At 34.9% G+C, this 27,690-nt stretch overlaps 1 protein-coding gene across 2 annotated transcripts in view; it reads right to left on the reverse strand.

Annotated features, from left to right (window-relative positions):
* Positions 1-1,896: 1,896 nt before the first annotated feature.
* PolrMT (mitochondrial RNA polymerase) overlaps positions 1,897-27,690 on the reverse strand; it is an 83,390-nt gene continuing 57,596 nt past the window's right edge. For both annotated transcript variants that reach the window (XM_089255823.1, XM_089255822.1), the window contains exons 20-32: positions 27,299-27,383; positions 26,619-26,730; positions 23,090-23,168; positions 18,996-19,241; positions 17,348-17,425; positions 16,734-16,922; positions 12,397-12,537; positions 11,879-11,943; positions 10,022-10,120; positions 8,772-8,844; positions 5,731-5,825; positions 2,857-2,930; positions 1,897-2,027 (exon numbers count right to left, since the gene is read on the reverse strand). In XM_089255823.1, coding sequence (XP_089111949.1) covers positions 1,978-2,027; positions 2,857-2,930; positions 5,731-5,825; positions 8,772-8,844; positions 10,022-10,120; positions 11,879-11,943; positions 12,397-12,537; positions 16,734-16,922; positions 17,348-17,425; positions 18,996-19,241; positions 23,090-23,168; positions 26,619-26,730; positions 27,299-27,383 — 1,386 coding nt within the window. In that variant the 3' untranslated portion in view covers positions 1,897-1,977. The remainder of the gene's footprint in view (positions 2,028-2,856; positions 2,931-5,730; positions 5,826-8,771; positions 8,845-10,021; positions 10,121-11,878; positions 11,944-12,396; positions 12,538-16,733; positions 16,923-17,347; positions 17,426-18,995; positions 19,242-23,089; positions 23,169-26,618; positions 26,731-27,298; positions 27,384-27,690) is intronic.

The raw sequence follows: 27,690 nt of genomic DNA on the forward strand, positions 1-27,690 counted from the left end.
GGAAAGATTTTTCCAAATGGGAGAACGGCTTGCAGTTGTGTCTCAAAGCTGGAAAATTTCAGAAAACCAACCATCACTGTGCTGCCAAACGGGTTCAAACGTGGCTCCTCACAATGAGAGTTCAACATGATGCCCACACAGACGATCGTTAAGTAAATTGGAATTGGATGTGTTGTATATCCCGCCAAGCTGCAGATGCTTGGCAAGATTTGATCTTGCTTGACGAGAAAAACACACTTCCGCTGGTAGTAATCACGGAATGATAATTTGCAATGATAACCGTCCTGAATTTGTTAAGTTTATAAATTATATAGTAATAAATATTATATTTTAACTAGCATAACCATGATTTTTTTCAACTCCTGCATCACTCACCAGCAGGATATTGGTGACCCAGACGTGATTTGAACACGCAACCGGCTGATTTGAAAAATGCTTACACTTACTTGGACATTAGCCTTTTCTGTTATGATGGGTGAGCATTCATGATCCAACGAGTGGGCAGAGTTTATAACATGGAAGGACACTGAACATAACCCTCTGTAGCGACCTCTACTTGAACTTTCACAGATGACGGAAAATGAAGATGTCGCGCTTCGCAATTTTCTGGTGCGAATGATTGTTACCTAGCAACGCAAGTTGCGATAAAAAATCGAATGTGTTTCTTCGCAGTCGGCAAGTAGCCATTGTTATGTGATGTCCTATATTTTTATGTGTCCGTGCCAAATTAAACATGTATTTATTTAAAACCTTCTGATTGTTATCATCATTAATGATGGAGCTCAACAATCGGTCCTACAGATAGGCACCTACACACTGTAACGTTACCAATTGGGCACCCGTGGAAATCGTCTTCATTCTAGTCATTGTTTTACCTTTGTCTCCGGGATCGACTGGTAGGATCGTGTGTCCACCGATCGGCCGCCAATTTGTTATGTTTGGTTGCCAGATTCAATATTATAATGTTTACAATATTTCCTTTCCTCATGAAATTATGTAAATCAGATACAAGCTAATGCCGCACCTTCAATGTTGTGATTGGTTCTTCCGTGAGGCATTATGGGAATGCTGCTATATAAAAGCCAGCTAGAGATGTGCTGATTTAAGACTTCCTTGCTTACGACTTACGACCGACTCAACGATTTAATCAGTAAGGCGTCATGCCCTGTCATGGTGTGAGCTAGATCGTCTCATAAATACAATGAAGTTACAATAGTAGAAGTGTGCCTTGGCACTTATCCCGTCTCATCGCACGTAAGGTTTCAACGTTGTCGTGATCCAGTGATCGGTTAGTGGCCAGACCGGCCACCCGTGGACCTTCATCTCCAGTTCCATGTGCAGTGGCTGAGCTTTCATCTCAACGTGTGTGTTTACACCAAAACCGTCTGAAGCTGGTGCAGACGAGTCTTTGGCTGTGCGGCAGACACCTGGGAGTATCTACCGGACAATGTGATAACACGTGAAAACCTGGACACGGCGGTGAGATAGATTCATATTTCTGTTTCATAGTGACAATGAGAGAAAAGCCTAACTGTGATAATTGTGATGAAACGTTAATTAATAGTTTAACATATAAAAAGCCTGTGATAATTGTGATGACGTTGATTTAATGGTTTAACAATATAATTGAATAAATGTTATAGTTCTATCTAAACTTTGTCTATTTCATTGTTGTCATCCACTCAATGGTTACTGGGGGGGAAAAATATTAAAGAACCGGGAGGTAACGACAACGATACGTTACAACACCAGTGCCCTAGATTGGTGCACTACACTGGTCTCCAAACCCTCCTCTGGAAGGACACTGAATCCTTTGTTAGAATTTTTTAATTTTGGTTTGTACAGAGCACGTGGATTTTGAGCAGAAATGACACACACAAAAAAAAAGATCTTAAATATAATAAAAAATGGAAATTTTATTTACAAGTGAATCAATATTTTATTGCTACAAGCCGAAGAACTATGTTTGATTGTATATTAGCTAAAGAAATACACAGAATTCAGCACGTTTTCTAAGTCGAAAGAACCTAGGACAACAGAATGAAAAGTTAGTTGGTGAAAGACAACAATGCACTCAATTTGATTAGTACAACAAAATAATATAACATTTTGCTCAAGCATTCAGCAACTTGGAAAATTTATTGTTACATCTTAATGGTAAACTAATTAATGTAGCAATGTGATTAGTAAGCATGGTGGTCAATGGGCTTCACTGAAAGTTTTTCACTGTGAAAGATTAAGCATCTGGAGGCCAATTTCATTATGACCTGCTGCTGAGTTAGGAGGCGGTCTATTGTGCAGTCCTGTTCACCCCAAAAGAACACAGTATTCTTATGAAAGAAAATGTCTATCCTCTGAAGTTTAATGGTAGAACACGGGCCCAGAAAGTGCAATGTTGGTGGTTCGATTCCCAACAGATGAATGTGACTTTTCTTCCCAATTATTTTCTATTGGCATCCAGTCATCTGTACTTCGTACCTTGCATATTTTCAGAAATGTACAGGATTTTATGCTCCTATGATGTCAAGCAAGTTCTATAGCTTTGAACACCTTAATGCTTTTTTTGTAAGTGATTTGCAAGTAATAAAAAAATTTTCCTCTTTCAACTCTTACATGTTAATCTTTTGGTTTTGTCCTACATCTAAACTTAGAATATGAATACAGCATTTCCCAACCATTTATTGTCATACCTCATTCTGTGCTTTACCTTTCTATAACCAACCCCTATCAAAAGTTTTTGAACACATGGTTGAAACATGCTGTATAAAGGATGAAGTGGAAAGTTTAAGTTCCCAGCCCCTTAAAAATGCCCCACAAAAATGTTAATAAGTAACTTAAGAATGCTTGTACAAATACCTTTCTGAGGGACCCTGCTCAGAACTGCACACAACTTTGCGACTTGCTTTTCATTCTTCTTATCATTTTCTAAGCTGAAATGAAAAAGAGCACATCAAGTAATATTTCTTCAAGTGCACAGTATAGTACTGTGAATAAATGCTTTGGTGATGCAAGTTCACTTCCTCTGCCAGGAAGTATTTACCACATACCCAAGGAAAATTTGGTGACTTTTCTAGGTTACTCGAAACAGCAACTCCAAAATGAGAATGCACATTTGTGTCCCCTTAGTAACAACTTTACTATCTATGTTAATAACAGGTGGCACCACCATACATAAATGAAAACTAAACAGTTTCTCAACCAAACACAACTGTTATTTTTCAATTTTTTCAACCTTTGACCAGTTACCAGATTTCAAAACTTATACAAACACATACTTACAAACTCTTGACAATGTCACTTATATATTGTTACAGCAGATGGCCCCCTCTAATGAAAGAAAAACAATTGTTTTCTAACCAAAACACTGAGAAGCTTTTGGTATGTATACAGTACTTTTTTCTTTTCGTAAGAGGGCAGGACGAGGGGGTACTTTTAATGGAGGATATTTATTGAAAAATCTGTCACAGTGTTTTTCATACATTTTGTTTGCTTATGAATGGAAGAAAGAAGATATAATCCTAGGACAGTTCTAATGCATGGAGCCCACTTGGACATATCTAGGGGCGCATGGGTCCACAGGAAAGATCATGATACGGGACCGTTCAAGTATTAAGTCAGCAAATTTTTAGCCATTTTTGACCCCTCTTGTCAGCAAAAGTCAGTAAAACTCTGACCCCCCCTCCCGCCCTTGACAGTAAAATTTCGTCAGCACTGCCCCTACCTCCTAACGCATATTGGTGGGATCAGAAACGTAGGCGGGAGAGGGCTCATGTGCCTCCTCCCCAGACGAAAAAAAAAATGTTAATGTAAAAAACATTTAAAAAAAATTAAAATTTTGAAAGAAAATTCTTTTATATGTTATTATAATCGATTTCTGTTAATTTCAATACTATTTAAAGGGTAACATCTCAAAATTTCTCTTCAAGAAATTCATTTCGACCCACCCTTTAAGCCATATATGGTAAACCCTTGACCCGCGGACCAAATGTGGCCCTGAAAGTTATTTGATGTGGCTTGCTCTCTCAAAGCCTATTTTGTAAAAATGGACTAAGCAGCACATTTACAGATCGCTTAAATGACCCGTGGCACAATTCCAGAGCATTTAAGTGGCATATTTCAGATCACTGAAGTAGGCCCCATGGCACATTCAAAAATCACCTACGTAACCCACGACACAGTTCCAGAACACTTCAGCATCTCTAGCACATTTAGAGATCCCTTGAGTGATATGTGGCACAATTTCAGAGCACTTAAGCAGCCTCCCAGTGCGATTCTTCATCACTCGAGTTACTCGCAGAACATTCCCAGATTACTTAAGTGATCCGTGGCACAATTACAGATCATTTGAGTGATATGTTGCACAGTTTCAGAGCACTAAAGAGGCCCAGAAACATTTCCATAGCACTTAAGCAGCCCAGACACATTTCCTGACACTTGAAGGATCCCTGAAACATTTAGAGATTGCTGAAGTGGCTCTGTAAGGGATTTATCATTAGGGAGAATGTTACTTCAAATGCCCACAAACTAGCGAAAAAATTTTTCTTGTTTTTGGCGCACAGAGTAAGATGTCAATAAAAATATTTCATATTTTCATAAAGGGTGGTTGATGACGTAAGCATCATACAAACCCCTCTCCCCCCTTTGTCATCAAAAGTCAGCAAATTGGGAACCCCCCCCCCCTCTCCCATCGATGCTGACATAATACTTGAATGACCCCTAATGAGATCTGGTGCTATGATTCTGAAATATGTAAATTTTTAGGTTCACATTTCCAACCAAGTAGAAGGCGCTCATGATACTGTTGAGACAGCAATGGGTTTCCCTAAAAAGTGTAAATATGTTGAAAGGAAAAAATTTTTGAAAATAAGGACAAAAGGGAGAAATTTGAAAACATAAGGACACTTAAAATGGCATAAAATATGAGGATTTGGTAACCTTAGACTTTTTTCACCTTATTTGCATTGGCAATCGAACACCCAGTATTTGGCAGTTTGACAATTTAATACTCATTATTTGGCAATATTAAGAATTAAATAGTCCTTATTTGGTAAATTTGATGATTCAACACTCATTATTTGGCAGGATAGCTCTTTTTGCTTGCAAAATGAAACATTTCATTGAGACTTGGCACATTGGCGACTTTCATTTTAAAATGGAAAGACTTGCATTTGTGTTTAAAGTTAAAAAATCAGATAAAAATAACCTCAGCCGACCTCAACTGCACAATCACAGGTATTGCACAGGTATGCATTGTTTAACAATTTGATACCCGATAAGAGGCCATGATTTTTTGGAAATAAAACGCACAACCAGAACTTGCCAGGGTAAAATCTGAAAATTTTTTGGTAAAATAATACATGACCTATTTTTATTTCATGACCTTTTCTCATTTTGTGACTTTTCAACAGACTTTTCCATGATGTTACACACCCTGTTTAAATACAAATAAATATAACATGTAGTCGATGCAATTCTATAAGCAAGTCGAAAATGTGAGCTGCTTCCCTCAACCCCCACTTTGAAAAAATCCTGCCAAAGCAAAAAACAGACATTGCAGTATTTAGAGTTTTGGGATTCGTGGCACCCTCAGTGAAAGAAGAAGACTTCTAACCATCTCACGGTATCACTAGCCTTTTCATGACACTCCATTTGATAACTTTCAATACAATTTTATCCTCGAGGAATACCCCATAGCCCAATATTCATGAAACCATTGGCATATATACTTACTTCAAGTCACAGTTCGCATACTTTTGGAGGAAGAATTCTGACAAGTTTTCTAAAATAGGTTGGCTGTGAAGGGAAACAAACTGCTCTCGACAGATCTGCAATGGAAACAAATATCCCTTATTAATGTGAGACATATGAAAAAGATACACAGTGTCAAAGAATTTTTAAAACTGGTGCTAGATCTCAGCCTACAGTGGCGCCATCAGTGGAATTGCACATGCGTGATTAATCTTGACCATCTGCTGGTGCAATGTCAAAAGTTCTGTGCATTGTTAAACTAATTCAAATGATACTGATGGTCATTAGAAAAGTAAAATTTTTTCATGTTGAACTATTATGATGGAACAAAGAACTACAGTAAATTTAATGCAAGACTTGGTAAATGTGCTTTGGGAACACACCAACTGATGAAACAAATTCACAGCGAGTTTGTTTTGGAAACCATGCCGGAAAGGAATAAGTAGATCAAAATGTTTTTCTGTGATATAAACGTTTTTTGGACAGAAGAGATATGCTAGAAGATAAGCATACCGGAAGACCAAGTTCACCTAGGATACCTGAAATTCTTTAAAAAATGTATGATGTCATGGCAAACAATCACTGTGTATCACTAAGAATGATGGAAGAATAACAGTCATTAAACAAAGAAACAATTTGAATCATCCTTCCTGCATGAAGATTAGGGCAAAACAAAAGTCTGCACTAAATTTGCTCCACAAACTTCAACCAACGAACAAAATTCCATGAGAAGTGCACATTGCAGAGACATCATTTCAGTTGCTGAAAATTATCCAAATTTCTTGAAATCAATTGTTACTGGTGATGAAATATGGTTTTTTCAGTATGATCCTAAAACAAAGTTACAAAGTGTAGAATGGGAGTCGAAAAACTCCCCAACAAGTAAAAAAAACAAGCTTCAGCTGTTGAGCCACAAAGTGAACTGAGACAGGCATTTGAATTTCTCTAACAAGTGTATTGAAGCCGGAGGGGCTTATTTTGGATAAAAAAATCAAACAATAATGTTTTGTTTTTATTTATATAATTTTACAGACCCAGTCTTGAAAATTCTTTGACACACTGTGTATACAGTCAAACCTCATGAATGGGTCATTATCAGAACCAAAATATGACACTCTAAGTGGAGTGACCCGTTAAACAGAGTAAGTTATGTGAGGACTGGCATACACATAACATATATTTATTAAAGATTTTAGCACACATTTTTAACCAAGATACAAATATAAAGACAAAACCGTCAAATTAAACATGTTTCTATGTGTGGTGTGGGAGTCACAGCGAGTGTAATACAGTATGAGAAATTTCTTCCCCAAGAGTTGTGGGGGGGGGGGGGAGGAGAGTTTAGTTTCAGCTTGAGTTTCAGACCAAAACAGAAGATGTCCTCCTTTTGTAGTTTAATGTGTCTACCTCCAACACAGTCTTAAAAATTCTTTGGCACACTGTGTATTGCATACAGTCAAACCTAATGAATGGGTCACTCTTGGGAGAACAAAACTATGACCCTGTAAGCAGAGTTATTCGACGAACAGAGTAAGCTATGCCTTGCTACTTCCCACACATATACTATTGATATATTCATTCAAATAAAAGCACCTTTTTGTCATTTAAATATGTTCAGTCTTGGAAGTTTATTAATCAAGTTTAATATATTCATTTATAATATTTGTTTTAATTTTCTCTTCTACCCCAAGATCACGAAATTTTGCACAATCCCAAAATAGTCATTTTGACTGCAGTAGACATTTTATAGATTTTATGACAAAAACTACCCCAACATTAATAAGAAAAAATAGTTCATGCCCATCAAAATATATTGAAAAGAATAAAAGTCACATTTATTTGATCAGTAATTACTGATTAAAATTTAAACAATTATCTACATTAACTAAGAAACCGAGTTTATAAAAACTAATTTGCATTAATTTTTCAAAGGTTTTGAACAAATATGATTTAGTAATACATTTTTATGGATAAAATGGTTATACATGGTGAACTGCTGCGAATAATTGGCCAAACAAAAATAGGTGATAGACAAGCCCAAGTGAAACATGGAACATCCTATCAACCCTTTTCGAATTATGGAAATTTGTGGAAAATGGATTATGGGAGCAAAATGTGTCATCTGAAAAAAACACAAGTTTGTACATTTTCTGAAAGACCCACACATGAACTGAGCACATATTTGAAAAGAGCAGAAAAATCCCATAAGGTGTCACTATTTTTAATTAAAATATCTGGATCTAATGGTGAGCTACTAGCACTGAAAGATTAGAAAAGTTCAAAATCAAATTACAGTATCACCAAAATTTTTGATCACCTATGCTGCAAACTAGCTTCTAGCTATAATCAGACAAATTTACCAAAAACTTGTCCATTGCATCAGTTTTTGAAAGAGCCTAAAACAGTTCAGGAGAAATTTATGTTTCCAATACATCACTGAAATTGATGTTTATCAAAGTAGATATTGACAAAAGTTTGGAATTGGCTGTTACAGATTTTGGTGACAATTTGATTTTGAAGAAAAAATCCTATATGAGGTAATCCCACCTCCATCAGGATATCTGGATTTTCCAGTGGAAAAGCTGAGATTGAATTGAAAAAATTGGGGAAAAACAGCATAAATGTAAAACGCATTTATGCTGTTTTTTCCTCAACTTTCTCCAATTTTTGAATTCATATATTGCACTGGGAAACATAGAATTTTTTTTGGCCTCATGAGAGACAGGGCAAAAACTTTCTCTACTTCGGTTTTGTCCATATAAAAAGTTTTTTTTTTAATTTTAATAACTATACAACCCCCCATGATTTATCTGATGTCCCACATTATTTTCATACTTTTCTAATTGGAAGTATGCCTCTAAGATCAATGGTTTGCCAGTAATTTGCGGTGCATGCTGTTCGCTATGCATCCTGCTTATGGTAGTTCAGTGATGTCTGAAACATTGGAGACTATTTAGATAACGTCCCAACTAAGAATCATGATTGAAAGTAGTGAGAGAGAGAGGGGAAAAACTTTGACTCACTCTATTCATGATCTCCACTGTCGCTGGATGAGTCCAATAGCAGTCATGCACAGATACAAATGATATTCCTTTCCTGTGCAAGAACATTAAAACATTTTTATTTCTCTTTGTATTATACAGATAACATTGTTCCTGCAATTATGTAATTCATTTTGGTTATTAGCGCTGGTCAAAAACTCAGAATTAAAAATCAGATGTTTTGTTTGCAGCTAAAATCTTTAGTTGGTGGTAAATCAACAGAAATACAGTAGAATTCTTTTATAACGACAACTCACAATTACTGAAATCACTGCCGTAATAACAAACTTTGTTACCCTCATTTTTTCCCCCTGTGCATAAGGTAATCAATTACAGAAAATTCTTTCTTTACCTGCATTATAATTGTCTTTTAGATCATTTTGTTCTATTGTTAACGAATAAACAGGACTTTAGTTGTGAAATTGATTCTTTGGCTCACTGAAGTTCATTCTGTAGAAAATTTTTGCATAGAATTTAGTATCCCCAAAACCATTTAGCCAACTGACCAAACAATTAAACTTTCACTGCTCAATTATATGGCTGCACAGAATCAACATTTTCCTGCCAATCAGAAGGATTTCCAAAGCATGATTTGTTCAACCGTTTGGAAATTGCTTTAAACAGTAAATTTTGGTCAAATAAACCCTTGATGTGAAAGATGACATGTCTGTCAGTCATTGGAAGTGAAAAAAAGTTGAATGTACCATAGTTTAATTCTTGAACAGATAGAAAAGGAAAAACTGGAGTTATCAAGAGTTTTGTTACACAAAGACAAATAAAAAGGCCACAACAAGCAAAAAAGCCGAACGAGGTGGCTGAAAAAATATGCCAATAAAAAATATGGCTGTCTGGATATAAAAATATAGGATGCTATAGTAAATGCTTTCTGATTTTCAACTCATTGTAAACTTGTCTCTTTAAAACTTTGACAATGATCTGCAAATTACTTAGAGCAGCAAAGGATTTTTGTTGCAAACTGTGATTGTTATATAAGAATTTTACTGCAGTCAAGAATATTTTTTTCCTTTTTTAATTGAAATGAAGATTTTTTGCTGCAGCAGCAAAGGAAGCATCTGATTTAAATCGGAGATCTTGACAATAGCTTAACAACCGCGACTATAAGTGACGGATAATGTTATTGGTACCTTTTATTTCTTCTGTCCTTAAAAAAAAAAAAACAAAAACATTAGTGCAGAGTTAAAGTAATTGTCTAAAAACAGATGATTAATTACCTCTGGCAAAACAAAGAAGTCAGCATCATGTGACTGGAATCTAAAGAATGGATGAAATTTGGAGCAAAAGCATTCTTCTGTTTTCGCACATTAGGTGACCTATCGGAAGAAAAGATTGAAATTCATTGAACTGAAATAACAGAAAGACACCATGACTAATTTCTCTGCAAACACTGTCTTGTAAGTGCAATGAAACACCGTGTAAGACAACTATTACTATACAAATACAACCCAAAGGTCACAACAAGCAAACTGCCCAATGAGGTGGCTGAAGAAAGATGCTCATAAAAAATATGGATGTCAGATATAACTAAAATATAGCAATACAATGGTTAAATAATAACAGCATATATCCTGAAAAAAAAAAACCATATATATATATATACATGCCCATAAAAATATTGTGGCTGTCTCGTCTAAGGGTGGGTAGTTTCTCGATTTATTCCAATATGCTTTATATTTTTTAAATATTTCAATTGTGTTAAAATTCATGCCCCCATCCCACTTATTGACAACCCTGTAAGAGAAAAAACTCCCTGCAACCCCACAACCTAGAGTTATCCCTTAATAAACAATACTGGTGTCCCCTTGTCTAAGAAGTTGACTGACGGTGTATTAACTGATGGCCCATCCTATCCATCCAGTTGAAAATTTTAAACACTTCGTTCATATCCCCCCCCCCCCAACACTGGTATTCCTCCAACATGAACATATTCAAGAAATCAAGTCTCTCTTAATAGTTCAAGCTTTTTGTACCAACAAGAGCATGCGTAGCTTTTCTCTGCACCCCCTGAACCAAGGTCCCTCTGTAGGTATGGTCTCCAAAAACTCATGGCATACTTCAGTCCAGGACGAACTAAGCCTCAGAAAAGCGGAAGAACAACTTAAAAAGGTCTTGTTGCATTCTTTTAAAAGATGAAACTGAGCATTCTATTTTCTTTTTGATGGATGATTACTTAAATAAAAACTCTCTATACAGTGAGTTCTATTCATTGTAAATGCAATAAAGTCTTGAAAGTTCTTATAATTCAGAAAAATTAAAATTTTCAAATTATCTTTTCTTCTTTCCCAATCGCAACAATTTTACATTTTTTAGGTGACCCAGGTCCCAATAAATTTCACAATTAAATTAAGAACAAAACTGATAAGATTAAATATAAAGGTCCAAAGAAAACTCTGAACAATTGTTTTCATCAAATAAGGTACTTTTTATATCAAATTTCCCAGTATACGAGCATTTTAATTTTTTTTCTGATTGTCTTTTCATGAAACATCTTGTAATTCTCATAGTAAAACTAATATCTTGCATATTTATCCATTCATTTTTTTCTTCTTCTTTGAATAATCAGAGTTTTCAATTACATTCCTGGAGTTGCAGCTGGAGATATATGGAGTGCTGCAGAATTTTTTAAAATATTTCTTCAGCATTTGGGCTAAATTTAAGTTTTCTTCCTCTGTGGGCACTTTTTCGTCGATACATTGTCTTAAAAGCATCATCATCCTATACTCTCTCATAATCCTACACCATCATTATAACTATCCAATGCAGGTCCTCAATATGACCAAGTGCAATGATTCCATTCAAGCATGTGGTTCTGAGTTATAACAATCCATTTTCTTCCTTTGCCATTTCCACTGAAAAAGGGGCCAGATTAGACTCAATCCAGCTGTATGGTGATTTGATTTCTGTATTTTGAGCTTTCCTATATCAAGTATTTCATTGTACATCTGCTGAAAAAAATATTTGTTTTCCATAACATATGCAGTATTTCAGAATTAAACTAGGACTCGTATTACTTCTATGGCGAATGCATTTTCCCCCCCATGAATGAACATGACACATAGTAGATAACTTACTGGTAAATTTCGTGTGTGCTAACATATCCAGAATCCCCTCCAGGTGCACAGAAAACACGCCTTCCCTATAAATAATTAAAAAAAAACAAAAAACAAAGTAAGAAATATTCATACTACATGGAATTTGGAAGCAAACAACTCAGCAGTTTATTTTTTGACTGTTTGTATTATTCTAGAATTTTAAATTTTTGTAGATTGCTCTCTGCGTACAGACAGCTTAAAGCTGCAAGCTACTGAGTGCTTATGATTATAGAGAGATGAAAGGGCCTCCTGAAAAAGATGATTTAGGGCCTCCAAAAAATGGCTCGGGGTTCCATGATGTTCTTAAGTCAGCCACCTCGTTGGGCAATTTGCCTGTTGTGGCGTTGTATTTGTATTTGTATGTCCTAGCTGCTTTCTTGAGTCTCAAAATTTTCATGATCTATGTACTTACTCTTACTGATCTGTGTACTTATGAGACAAGAACAAATAAAAATTTATTTCTGAATCAGATAGTTCTTCAACTGAAATAAACCTACCTTAGCAATGAAATCACTGAGTGTTCTGACAGTTGCTTTTCTGTGATATGGCTGGATCACTGGAAGACCTAACGGTGTCACCCACTCCACAGGCTTGCCAGATATTCTTGTGATGAGCTCAGCACAATCTGTGAACCAGTTCTGTAATATTTGATATGATCAGTTAAATTTAAAATGGGTAATGTCTGATGCATATATATATATATATATGAACCATATAATAACTATAGACTAAATATATAACTATTATGGACCTTCCCACAAATATGACATGCAATTACAATGATACCTTGGATAACCAATGCCTCTGCTTATAAATTTTTGTGCTTTACCTCAGCTAACAAAGATTTCTGTTAATATGGACACACATATGGATGTAACACACCCATGTAATGAGTGGAATCACTTTTCAGACAGACATACACACTTCTGTTTTTCTCTGAGAAAATCTTTGAGCCATTCCATGTAAGCAAATTTCAGATTCATGGATAAAAGTTTTTCATCTTTTTTTTCTCAGCACAACACTAGCACGATATTGCTATCCTAAGGACAAGATCATTCTTGATCTTAGGCACACACTTATCGCTTTTGCTTTCTTTCATCAATTTAAATTAGACAGAAGAAGAGAAAGGAAAAAAAAAAAGATTCCAACACTCTTTTCTTTTCCTCTATTTTTAAAATGTAGCAGAGGATTTCACAATCAGCCAGAAAGCTAAAGAACAAGTTTTAAATTCCAATCAGATGAGGTTGGACTGAGATCTCAGTCGCTTGATTGTAATGTGTTAAACTAAGAGAAAATACATTAATAAAGAGACATAGATGAATGTTTTTAGTGAGTTTCTTAGTATTAAACTAAACAGCTCAGGCATTTTAAGAGCTTATCTTTTTCATCTGACAGAAATAAGTTGACCACACCACATAGAGAAACACCTATACATCTGCTGGGTGTAAACATGTAGAAAAAAAAAGAAAGATATGAGTAACATATACAATCAGTAAAAAATATCTTTCGTTTTTCATCTTCCTTTAAATTCACCTTCATCTAACTAAAGTTGTCCATTTCAGCCTTCAATCAGTTTTTGTCTTTTTACAGTGCTTTTAGTGTTTTATAAAAAAAATTATAAAATTTTAGGCTGTTACTAGGAACGAATTAAACAACTTCCCATAGAAATCTTTGGTAAATTGCATTTGGCCTAACAAAGGAGATTCTGGATAGCATTATACTTTTAAAAACAATAATGTGATCTCCACATATTCCCAAGAGATCCATATGATCTGTACAAGAAATTTTTCAGTATTAGTAGATATTTATGCCCGAACCAGTATTCGATCCCAGACCTGAACAACCAGTCAGAGGCTAGCTTCCTAATTACTCAACTGCTAGGCCAGTGGTTCCCAATGCAGTGCATACTCTCTTAGGAGTGGGTGAGAGTAATTTTGGGGGTGCAAGATAGAAAAAATATTATAACATGATGTTGTTTCAGAAAAATGATAAAAACTGAATTTTTCAAAAAAAATGGATCATACCAATATTGTGACGCCTCATCTTCTGACATCTGCTCACAGAAATGTGTCATAAATTTTGTGTTATTAAAGTTTCTTTTTCAATTAGCGATCGTAGCTGTTTTTCATTTCAGTAGAGAAAAAAACATTATTTATTTAAACCAGGAGTTCTCAAACTTTTTCCATTTGTGGTGCCACTTACCCTAATCAATGCTTATTCGCGGTCATGCCGCCACTCCATGACACCCCTGAAAAAGACTGATGGCGCACTGTTTCAGAAATCCTGACTTAAACTATTTTGTAGTTTGTTTACAATGGTACCTCATGCTATTAGTATGCTGTACTTAGATTTGATACTGTCGTGAACACGCAACACAGGAAAAACATTAAAAAATTCACTCCAGTGTCAAAGAAACATTAATTTATGTATAGAAATGTCCTCTCTACTTGTCAATACAAGATTAATCGAAAGACTGGTTATTTGTGAAGATGATTACAAGGAAGAAAATTCTTCATCACTGCCCCCACAGGAACCCGAACCCGGTCTCTCGCTTGCCGGATGAGTGCTCTACCATCTAAGCTATGGAAGCAGATAGAATATTTCAACCTTGGAGCTATATGTTGATTGTTGACGCCGTCCATGTACGGTGTCTTGCCACATATACATACACGCTCCAAGGTTGAAATGTTCTATCTGCTTCCATAGCTTAGATGGTAGAGCACTAATCCGGCAAGCAGAGTTCACGTCCCGGGGGGGGGGGGGGAGAGCAGTGATGAATTTTCTTCCTTGTAATCTTCATCTCCACAAATAGCCAGTCTTTCGATGAATCTTGTATTAATTTATAGTTGTTGCGGCTCAAAAGTGAAGAAATATTTAATAAATATTTTCTTCCAAATCTCAAAACAGGTTTAAAAAAATAGTAAGTTTTTTAGTTTCGTTTTTGAATCAAGTTTCAAAAATAAAGCCAAAATTTAATTATTGAATAATTAATGTAATCAATTACAGAAAAAAAACCTGAATTTCCAAATAGATAAAAAAGTATTAATATCCAAGTGGATGCGGAAACATAAGTCACATTGCTCTGGGAGTGCGGGAAGGATAAAAGGTTAGGAACCACACACTGTGCTAGGCGATTAAGCTTCATTAACCAAGGTATCACTGTATTCTGAACATTACACAGTGCCAGGCCCATACGTAGCATGGGGAAGGGGGATCTGGTGAGGTGAGGGAATGATGATTAGGTTTACTGTACAGTTGGCCATCAGTATTTGCTGATTTCATATTGAGGATCTTTTCCATTTTTTTGAGAACACTGTTGCTATGTCATTTCCAGTATAGAAACATATATAAACTGTATAATATTTCCCCCAAACATTTTTTTTTGGTGTTTCTGAAAATGTTTTTGAAGACAAAATTTCTAAAAGTGAGAACTTTGCAAGAACTTGACATAATGACCATGCATAGCAAAAATTATGCAACTCGGATGTTTAATGTTAAAACTGCCCTCTTACAAAATACATTACAGCAAAGAAAACTTGGGCGCAGATCTAGAGAAATGTATCGGGGAGGGGGGGTGTTGTAAAAAATAAATAAGTGACAGTTCATTACAAGAGAAACACAAAATTTGAATAGACAACCAAGGGGATTTGAGTCCTGTAATGATTGTTACAATAAAAATGTTTGTACAGCCGAATCGTGCTTTAATGAATACTATTATAGCAAAAATCTCTTTGAAAAAATCTTTTCTAATTCCCACAGATAAGTTTACATAGGAACAGTGCAAAAACATAGAACTTAACTTCTTTACAATGAAGCAATTTGTCCGGTCTCTTGAAGTACGTTATAATGGGATTGGCTGTATATATTAAAATTGTTTAAAAAAATTTACAATTCGTAACAAAAAATAAAATACAATAACTAATGGCAGAGAAGCATAATAACTTTATTTATTTTTAGGACAAGAGAAAAATAAAAGAAAGAGAGCAAAAGAAAAAAAAAACAGACAGGAAAAGGTAAATGAATTAGTATAATAGTAAGTGGTAGAGCAAGATATGTGCAATTAATGCGAATAATAAACATGCTGCAACGAGGATGAAGGTGCTGTAATGTTTATTAAATGTAAGAACATGAATCAATATATTCATAATATAATACATATATCCATGTCACTGCAGTACACATAAAATTTTCTGAACTTTATGTAAAAAAAAGTCATACATTATTGAGAACATTTTTTTCCCTATTTATTTTATAAATGGAGTTAATAATACGGAGCAAAAAATGCAAGTTTTGTTCAAAGTCTGAGGATGAAATAAAAAATAAATTTCCATATCTGGAATTTGAAATAGATTGAGCTTAAGATACCTTTTTAAATTTGAGGATGTAGTTGTTTTAGTAGTAGGTTCGCTGGATCCTCCTGTATTTCATGGGACAGACTAATTTTCCCTTATGTTGTTTGGCTTTTGGGATCCGCACCAGAGAAAACTTATTCCTCAAGAAAAAAGCACACCCATGGCTTTAAGATAAGTAAAGGATAGATTAAGTTGTTTTAATAATTACTATGGGTACATGATAAACCTACTGTCCTTCTGAAATCTGCATACCCACAAGCAACTGAAAGGAATGGTTACAGTTCCCAGTATTTTGAATGAATAATTTAAAAAAAACCTCGCAAAGTTGCTTTGCCCACTATAATGGAAAACTTGATAATGATACCCAAAGCGAAGTTATTTCAGATAAAGAGGTTTAACTCTACTTCAGGGGAAGAAATTACATAATACTCAGCAATAGTTTGTATAGAATTGTCTTTGATATCATAAATAATGAAACAAACCTGAATTTCTCGAGTGGCAGTGAACATTCTCTGAAGACTCAAAAATGTCAGTTTCATCAGATAGTGAGCAGCTTGATTTCTATATTGCTCTGGAAATTCTGGAATGTCCTGGAGCTGACGCAATATTTGTAGCTTAGCACCATATTCTGTGACACCATACACCACTGTCATTACAGTCTGCTTGACGACCTTTAAATTTAATCATCCCATTGGAATACGATTTCAACGTATAGGAACGAAAAAGAAAAAGCAAAATAAATTATTTTAGCAAAGAAAAATTATATACAATGACCAGCCGGGCTCAATAAATCTCAGTTGCCAGGTTGCACATGGCAACTAAAACATTGGTGACTAAAATTTTCTATGAAGATAAGGACGATACAAAGGTTCCAGAAGTCATGTCAGAGCATCTACTAATATTGAAAGTGGTCACTGGTCACAGAGTCCCCCCCAAAAAAGTACAAAAACAGACATTATTTAAAACCATTTTTCACAGAAAAAAAGATGATTGTTCCTAAGAAAATTTTTTTTTTGCATTTCTCAAGCTCTGATATTCTACAAAACCTCTTTACCAATAACTCTTCAAATAACAACTATCATAATAAAAAACACACCTTTCTCTTAACAAAACCCTCGAGTACTTTGGCAACTTCTATTCCTTCCGCAGCATCCTTCTTCCTCTCTTCTTCAACCTTAAAAAATATATATATGTATTCATAAGATAAGGTAGCAATAAAAAAACCAATGTCAAATTTAATAGCCACCTAACAGATAAGTTAGTGGCTCTAACTTTTGCCACTTACAGCTTCCCTGCACTAGCTATCATGTATTCCACACTCCACAGAACAGTCTTGAACATAACAACTTCAAAACACTGGATAGGCACACTTCAATATCTACAGCTCAACACAATGCCCCTGAAACAGAGTTTGTCGACACAGCTCAGAAGCAATGACAACCACTTTCAGAAGCACTAAGCTATGTGACAGTGCACTATCCTCTAATCTATACTCAACCATACTTCAAGTGGCATAAATGGATACAGTGTTATGATATGCAGTTGAGTCACACCAGTTGATATTCAGAATAATGGTTTTGCCCAGACTGCACAACTTTGAGGCATAAATTTTTTTCCAAATTTGAAGTGTGCATGCAAGCTGATTGCTGATTTAAAAAGTCTATCCATTGAGAGCAATTAGGCTAACAACATTTAGCAACATATATGGGGACAATGAATCAAAAGAGATTACCTTTTGCCAATCAAAAGAGGTTCGATTTTGATACTGCCATGTAAACCGAAACTGTTTCTGCCAGATTAATTTTGTTACCATGATTGCGGTGATAATTTTTTGACATTAATACACACCAAGGTTTACTATTTGTTTTAAACAGAAATTAGGTAGATTCCTAGGTCATTTAGACACTGAATTGTCAACTGCAGGGCATTATTTGGCTGCTTATGCATGTTTGCATCAGAAATTTGTCTCTCACATCAATGGCAGTTGGTGCTCAGCCTTTTCCACTTCAATTATTTATAAGTGTAACAATATGTTTAGCTATGGTCATGCCCCTCAAGGGCGGGGCCCCTGCTCCAGGATGGGAGGCCCCCACGGCTATGGTACACTTCAACAACAGTAGCATGCAAACCATAGCCTTCACAAGGATGGGGCTAACAGAGCTACAGTCCTAGGACCCGGGATAATTATCATTATTTTTCATTTTTTCATGCTACCAATTGACTTTAGAAGGAGCTCTTATAAAAAGTATGGTTTGGCGCCTGCCAAAGATCCCAGCCCTTGAAGATCCCTTTCCCCCTACAGGATGTGGAAACCATGCTATAAACATTTACTAACTACCCGGTATCAAAAATAATGATACTTAGCTAGAAAGCCAACAATAATCTCTTATAAAAAAATTTGGTAAACTGTTTGTTCAACTGGTGACAATAACGTGCATTGTCATAAAACTTCAGATTATGAAGTACCTATGTTTACAAGAAGTATCACTGTACATGTTTGAAAAATGCTCATGTCTCACTACATTTGCGAAAGTCTGCTTATGTCACATGCTTTGTTTCATCAGAAACACACAGTTGGCATCAAAAAAGACAGGTAGTCTCAGTAATGCAACTCGACTATGTATCATGTAATGAAGATCCCAACAAGGAAAAAATGTCTTGTGCTATCATGTCATCATAAAAATTTATAGATTTTCAAACACATAGAATGATAATTTTTAGCTAAAACTTTTATTTGTACATACCAATGCAGCGACACCGCTGTAAACATCTTGAGGTCGATCAGCTGGAAATAAATTGACTTCCCTGGCACCAAAATCATCTCTTCCCAAAGCTGCGTAATGTTGTAGGCCATTACAAGAACCATCTTGATGAATAGGAAAATGACTAATAAATTCTTCCGGGTTTGGAGATCTCACAGCTTTGGCTACCTCTTTGCAGCAAGCAAGAGTTTGCCAGGGTTCATCTGAAGACTTCCACCATTGGTTGCCCTATGAAAAAAGATATGTTTCTCTTTATCAAGATGAACACCACAAATTTGAAATCCTGAAATAAGGGGCCGTTCAAGTATTACATCAGCAAATTTTTAGCCATTTTTGACCTCCTCCTTGTCAGCACTGCCCCCTATCTCCTAACGAAAATTGGTGGGATCTGAAATGTACGCAGGAGGGAGGGGATAGAGGGCTCTTGCACCTCCTCCCTCCAGACGAAAAAAATTTTTTTTAATGCAAAAAATATTTTTAAAAAAATTAAAATTTTGAAAGAAAATACCTTTATATGTTATTATTAGAGCTCGGAAGTTTAGGAGAAATAGGCAGGCAAAAAGGCACTAAAAATGCCTAAAACGGGCCCTAAAAAAGGCATTTATAATTTCTGGAAGGAAGAAAATATAACTAAAAACAAAGGTATCAAGGGTCCACAAACTAGCTGAAAACTTGATTACATTTGAGCCATCTATTGTTTTAATTATAGTTTATGATAACTGCATTAATATCCAAGTTAAATTGATTTCACGTCCAAAATAAAATGTTAGTAGACCCACAGGATTAGGATAATTCCAAGACCACCATTACCAGATGTGGAGCCAGTAGAAAAAATTATTTGTAGGGCTTTGAGTTGCGAATAATTATTGTTTATTTGTTGTATTATTTGGGATAACCATTATCATTTCTATAGGTGAAACATGACTGCCTTGTTCTACTTTTGTAAAAAAAATTAACTTTTTTTATATTACTACATATGCGGGACTCTTTCAAATGCAGGGCCTTGTGTAGCCGCATCTGTCACACACTGCTTCAATTGAATACTAAATATGTATATTTAACAAATAGCCATGGTTATTTGCAGTGCTTTTATGGTGCAAAAAATAAAATCAAAACAACATGGGGGCCCACACAAGAGCCCTGTCTGCTCCTACCCCACCTTGTAGGAGCCATGATGTCAATTCAAGACCTCTTGGGAATATTATCGGTCTGATATACACATACAATGCTGTCCAATGCCTGAGCGAGACATAATATGTGAAAAATGTTGCAAACAAAAATTTCTAATTTTCTTCTGCTTTTCTTACATGGTCTGCGTTCATCTGAAACAAAATCATTCACGTCTAACACCATCTGGCTGAAGCAAAGTTAATGCATGGCAACATCAATCTCTCAGATCACATGTTTGCATTTAAATGGGGCTGGAAGGGGGGGGGGGTCAGGCTTTCTGATGGTAACTAATACTGAGAGTTGAAAAATTTTAAAAAGAGCAATTCTTTTGAAGTTTTCAATGAACAAAATATTAAAACTTTACAGATTATGGCCTCTGAAATTCACTAATAAACTTGAAACTATGTTAAAATGGGCATTTATGGCATGAAAATGTCTAAAAAGGAATTTTTACCAAAAAAAGTTTGAAAATAGGCAAAAAAGGCATTTTTACCAAAAAAAGTTTGAAAATAGGCAAAAAAAGGCATTTTTACCAAAAAAAAGTTTGAAAATAGGCAAAAAAGGCATTTATGACATTTTGCCTGAACTTCTGGGCTCTAGTTATTATGATCAATTTCTGTTAATTTCAATGATATTTGAAGGGTAAGAACTTAAAAAATTTCTCTTTAAGAAATTTATTGCAACCTACGCTTTAAGCCATATATGGTAAACCCTTGACCCACATACCAATTGTGGCCTTGAAGGTTATCTGATGTGGCTTCCCCACAAACCTAATTTTGTAAAAATGAACTAAGCGGCACATTCACAAATCGCTTAAATGACTCATGGCACAATTCCAGAGCATTTAAGTGGCCTGTGGCACATTTTTAGATCATTAAGTAGGCCTCAAAGATCACCTTCACATTCAAAGATCACTTAAGTAACCCGTGACACACTTCCAGAACACAAACGATCCATGGCACATTCAGAGATACCTTGAGTGGCATGTGGCACAGTTTTAGAGCATGTAAGCAGCCCTCAGTGCAGTTCTAAATTACTCAAGTTACCCGCAGAACACTCCCAGATTACTTTACTGATCTGTGGCATAAATATTGATCACCTGATTGATGCATGCCACAGTTCCAGAGCACTTAAGTGGCCCAGACACATTTCCAGAGCAATTAAGCGGCCGGAAACATTTCCATAGCACTTAATACAAATACAAATACAAATACAACGCCACAACAGGCAAAATGCCCAACGAGGTGGCTGATAAAAAGATGCCCATAAAAATATGGATGTCATATGTTTCAAAAATACAGCAACCCAATTAAAAATGCAATTAACACAAATTACAAACAATATATACACATGAAAAAATATTATACAATGCCCATAAAGAATACTTATGGTTGTCTTATTCTAAGAATGGATAGCTTCTCGATTTACCCCAACATGTTTATCGTATTTCTTTTTTAAACGTGTCAATTGTGTTACAATTTACTACCTCCGGGGGTAAGCTATTCCATTTATTAACAACCCTATTGGAGAAAAATTCCCTGCGACACCATAACCTTGCATTGTCCCTCACCAATCGATACTGGTGTCCCATTGTAAAAGGACGCAGTTCCATAGCACTAAAGCAGCCTGGATGCATTTCCTGAGCACTTGAAGGATCCATGAAACATTTAGAGATCACTAAAGTGACTCTGTAGGGGACTTATCAACAGGGAGAATGTTAGTTCCCAATAACTATCGAAAGGTTTTTTCCATTTTTGAACACAGAATAAGATACCTTTTTTTTAAGATACATTTTTGAATACAGAATAGGAATATTTCATACCTTCATAAAGGGTGGTTGATGCCATAAGCATTATCCAAACCCCACCTCCTCCCTTACAATCAAAAGTCAGCAAATTGGGAACTCCTTCCCCCCATCGATGCTGATATAATACTTGAATGACCCCTAAGTGGCACTGATGAGTGGGTTAGTTACATATACAACAGAAAAGGGGAAAAAAATCACCAAAAGTAAATGGCTGCATACGCCATATTACTTGATGCAAGGCAATTCTATTCTAAATCAATTAAAGAAACCAGTTTTCAACACATCTATGCAGTTCGATTCTCATTCGGCATCTTTCACACTAGTTTGGTAAGCTATCTTTTTTGTTCACTTACTTATGAACATAAAAGAAGTCACAACACGAGTTTTACTATTATAAATATTTCTTTTTAAAAGCAATACAGAAAACTTTCTGCCGAAAATGTTACCTTAACACTGGGTTTACAGAGTGCGTCATTTTGACCCATTTCAATATGATAAGAGATAGGTTATAAGAAATGTCGGTAAACCAAGTGTTAACAACATTATATAGGATCATTCAATTAAAATATTATAGTGACTTGTACAGTGTACACTATACAGACTTGTATAGTGTCTGCATAATATTACAGACTTTGGTACTATATGAGTAGTATCTCCTGATGTGGAACAGTTTTTTTTCCTGCATGTGTTCCATACAATAGTGAAATAGCTATTGCACTGAACATATTTGATATCAAAAATATGAAAAATTGGCATCCATAAATGAGAAATGCACAGTAGGATATCACTGATTTTCGCCAAAAAAAAAGCCAACTGATAAAAATTCCTAATTTATTGTAAAAAATTGCCAATGGGTGGGCTCAATCTGCACCCCAGATATGAAGATGGTTACAGCTCTTGCATTACATACTGCTATGCTTATCGTGTTTGAATCAATATTTTTTGAAAGAAAAATTTTCACGAGCCAGAGAGGACCACTTAGGGTGGGGGTTTATTTGGTCTACAGAATTCAGAGGTTGTGCATTCATGGTTAATGCAATTGGAGTATTGATACTAATTCTTGAAATTGAAAAAAAAAATATTTGTGAAACATACTTACAGTGAAAGGATTATCAGCTGAATCGAGTATTTCTGACAAAATTTCATTTGCATACCTCAAACGCTCGTGACTAGGTTCTCTGTAATTGAAAAAAAATGGAGTAAGTTGCACATAGTGCAAGGAGATTCTCAAGACGAAATATCTTAACATTCATTCTATTAATTAGCACATTGTTGAAAGTAAACAGGGAAATAAATTGATGCTCTAATACATATAGATCATAACTTTTGGTATATGGCAGAATCTTGACTATACAGAATAAATTGGATATATTGTGCATCATTCATCATGTCCTCTCATTAAATTTATGAAACAAATATTTTTTATTTACTTCTTGCTCTCACCTTCCAATTACAGGCAGCAGGGATGAAACACCATATGGATTCTGCTATTATTAAGGGGTCTCGTACCTTTTAACACTGTGAAAAACTATGCTCTAATAGAAATATAATTAAAAATACTATTTATAACCATTGATTTATTTCAAATTTTTTTACACAAGTTCTTGAATGTATGGGGCTGTCCTATGCCAGGATAAAGTTTCACACATCTCTGATACTTAATTTTTCGTAAATTTAAAAAAAAAAACAAACGTTAAAAGCGGCTCTTTCGCACATGATAATATAACAGACATCACTGTAATAGAATTGAAATATAAATTCAAAATAAAAGAAACTTCAGTTCATGAAATGAAGTTTGGACTCATTCATTGACTCAATCTTATTTAAATTTTAAATCAAAAAATTTTTAATTGAAACTTAATTTTTAAAATTAAAATTTAAATAAGATTTAGCCAATGAAATCTCAATCTTTTGCTTCATTTCATGAACTGAACAGTTTTCTGTATTTTGAATTGATTTTTATTAAATAACATTGATGTCATGGTATATTATCATGTGCGCAAGGGGAGTTTTTAATGCATTTTTTTGAAAATTTACAAAAAATTAAGAATCAGAGATGAGTGAAATTTTATATTTGGCATAAAATAGCACATGCAACCAAAACGATGAGTAAAATATTTGAAATAATGGTTAAATAGTATTTTTATTCATATTTCTATGAAGCATAGCTTAAAGTTAAAAAGTTAAAAGTTATGAGACCCCTTAAACCAGTGGTTCGCAAAGTGTGGGTTACGTCAATGAATTTGGGGGGAAGGGGGGTGTCGTGTAAGAGTTTCTCCAAAATAAAAACGCCTTAATAAGAAATTCATTTTTATTTTAAAAATATTTAGAAACTAAAAAATGCCTTTACTCAGCTGAGCTAATCACTATGTATCATATAATGCAATTAATTTTTTATAATTATACTTGTACAATAATCAATATATCAAGTTAATACTTATACAGGGTGAGTCAGAGAGAATCACCCGATTTCAAAATTACATATTTCTTAAAAATTAGAAACACAGAATGATAAGTAATATATGCTAATATGGGGGGAAGGCCTGCATTTAGATGAACATTTTTTGTTAATGGTCAATTTCAAGTGTAGAATCATTTTGAAACTGGATGATTTGTTCTTAATCACCCTGTATACAAAAACCAATACATCTCACTAAACTTCCATCTTGCATAAGAAACACTAAGTAGGCCAAAAAACAAAATAAATATTTATATAATATTAAAAAAAAAATCACATTATCTTTAAAAGTCAATATTGCCTGATTAAAGCCAAAAAAAAAAAAAAAAAAACACTTCGAAAAGTGTTTCCAGGACAGCACATTTACAAGCAAACAATTGAAATGTCCCAATTTTCTGGGACAGATGGTCAGCCTATATAGAGGGTTGCAGACAAATTTCTTTGATCCAAAAAAAAGGAGGGGTAACACTAAAACAAATTTGGGAACCATTGCCTTAAACCATTCATATAAATCATAAAAACATTACTCTGTGGAATTCCTAACAAAATGATGCATGTATGCATGGAAGTGTCCTGTGCGTCCCCAACTTATTTATGACGTCTCAGGCATGTTATGTGTTTGAAAAGCACTGTCATTTGTCTTCCAAACTGGAAGTGCAAGTGACAGGTGTTCTGGTTTTTGTGATTGTTACGTTGCAGATCTGCCTAATCTCTGTAAAGAGACTTCTTTCAAAATAGAAGAAAGTTCACATTTACACGTTTAGGACTAAAAACACACTTCTGCCTACACCACCTGCAGATACAGTCTTACTGAATCGCACATGTACCTTATAAATATTCCTCTGAGGAAATTCCAATGAATAGGTGCATGTTGGAATGTGCCACAAATGTACCTAATGTTACGTTTGTTTCTGAGGAATGACTGTTATGTGTTTTCCAGAAATGCTGCCATCTAACTTCCAAAATCACACACATGTGCAGTTTATTTTGCCTGCTTATATTATGGTCCATGATATTTAATGTGATCACCTCATGAAGAAATTCAACTGTGGAGTTCCTGATAACAATAACTGAATAATAACCATATTCGAAAAGTCCCATTCAAAAGTATAGTGACCATAGATTCTTTGGTTGAATGGGATGTAAGGTAAATGGGTAATTGATAAAATGGGACAACAGTGAATAACTAAAATTTGGTTTTTCTGCATGAATGCATCAATAGGGAGACAAGAATAAATGCGGCCATGACTTGTTTTAACGAGTCACTCCACTTATGAGGTATATATTTTTTTGGTCTTCCAAGAGTGACTTATTAACGAGGTTTGACTGTACAAGTCTGAAAGGGTTCAGCCATTATAATACAGTGAAACAACTACATAACAATACTCAAGGGACCACCACCAGGGCAGTTTCTCACTTTAAGTTCTGCCCTGGATTTTAACTTGAATGAAAAAAACACTGTGTTTCAAAACAGTATGATAAGATACCAAAATTGAGCTGAATATTTTGGATCATTTGAATTCGGACATTCTGTAACCAGTTTCATGTAAACAAACAGAGCTGTATCTCATTTTAACACCAGCAGATGAATGATCATCTTATTTACATCTGACAGTTTTTTGGATATAGTTATCAATTGGTTATTTGTCATCAAAAACCCAGAGTTCCAATGTGATTACATTAAGTGTAATGCATTGTATTAATCCTCTTAGCGGTATATAATGATGAGATATTTCGCCTCCTTAAAAGCTTCTTATATTAACATTAAGAAGCCCAGATATTTTGTAAAAATGATTTCTCAATGGAAACCTTTTCCCTGTGCCCCTTTTTTGCACCCACTAAAAACTGGAAAAAACCTACTTCATTAAAAAAGACATGACACTTTTATAGGGGAGTGTAGGGACTCTGTCAAAGCCAACCACAGAGTCAAGGTTGCCAGCAATATGGAGCTGGTTTTCAAATGCGCTTAGGAATGGTCGCAATTGTTGTTGCCAGAAGAACATTTTTATAGTTTTTTATTTTACAGTATAATATTTTGATAAATATATTTTATGAAAGCTATGTTACTCCTTCCTTCAACTTACCCATAGGGGTTTAGTGATTTTCACTACGTAGCAGAAAGGGCTAATAAATATTTGCAATGACTTATCTATATTAATTACAATCCTACCTTTTTTTTAAGCCAGTCAGGTTAATCAGATGCATTTTCAGCCAGTCCAAACCATTCTTTCCCAATGGCTTTCCTTCAGCAAAATATAATATACTTCTGACCATATCACTTCCTGAAAAATAGATTTTGAAATTCCTAAAAAGGCTTTAATTTAGACATTTCATTGTTTTTCTCAATGAAATGAGAAAATGTTTAAATTTTCATATTCAGTGGTCTTATACAAATACAATGCCACAACAGGCAAAATTCCCAACGAGGTGGCTGAGAAAAAGATGCCCATAACAAATATGGTTGTCATATATTTCAAAAAAACAGCAACCCAATTAAAAACACAATCACAAAAATTATAAACGATATATACACATGATAAAATATTATATAATGCCCATAAAGAATATTATGGTTGTCTTATTTTAAGTATGGATAGCTTCTCCATTTACCCCACCATATCTATTGTATTTCTTTTTAAACATGTCAATTGTGTTACAATTTACTACCTCCGGGGGTAAGCTATTCCATTTATTAACAACCCAATTAGAGAAAAATTCCCTGCGACACTATAACCTCGCATTGTCCCTTGTTAAACGATACTGGTGTCCCCTTGTAAAAGCAGACAATTGGCGGTGTACTAAAAGTTCAAAAGACAATAAACAAATTCAATAAAACAAGTATCTTCTTACCTAAGTGATTGAAATGAGGAGGCGTTGGATAAACTCGACCTCTGAAGTCAAGATTATGAGGAAACCAGAAAACTTCATTACGAAACTAAAAAGGGGATAAACAAAAAACAAAAAAAAAGATCATGTCAGAAAGTCTGCTTGAAGATAATTTTGTCTGCTTATTTTTGAAAAAAAAACAGAGAAGATTAGGTTCCAGATGGAATATAAAATGGAAATACTTTTTGAGCACATTGTAAATGAAATCTAGCAGTATTTGCTCAAAAGACAAAAACTACAACAGACAGCTGTTTTTCAAGGTGTATATAACTCCTTCCCCAGTGGTGAATGGCCTGTTATAGTGCAGACTGCTCGGCAAAATAAAAGCATGTGGTCGGATCGAAAGCCGACGTGCA

Source organism: Pholcus phalangioides, unplaced genomic scaffold (genome assembly GCF_987345545.1).
Source record: "Pholcus phalangioides strain wild (caught in Gottingen) unplaced genomic scaffold, Ppha-v1.0 ptg000172l_1, whole genome shotgun sequence".
Classification (NCBI taxonomy): Eukaryota; Metazoa; Arthropoda; class Arachnida; order Araneae; family Pholcidae; genus Pholcus; species Pholcus phalangioides.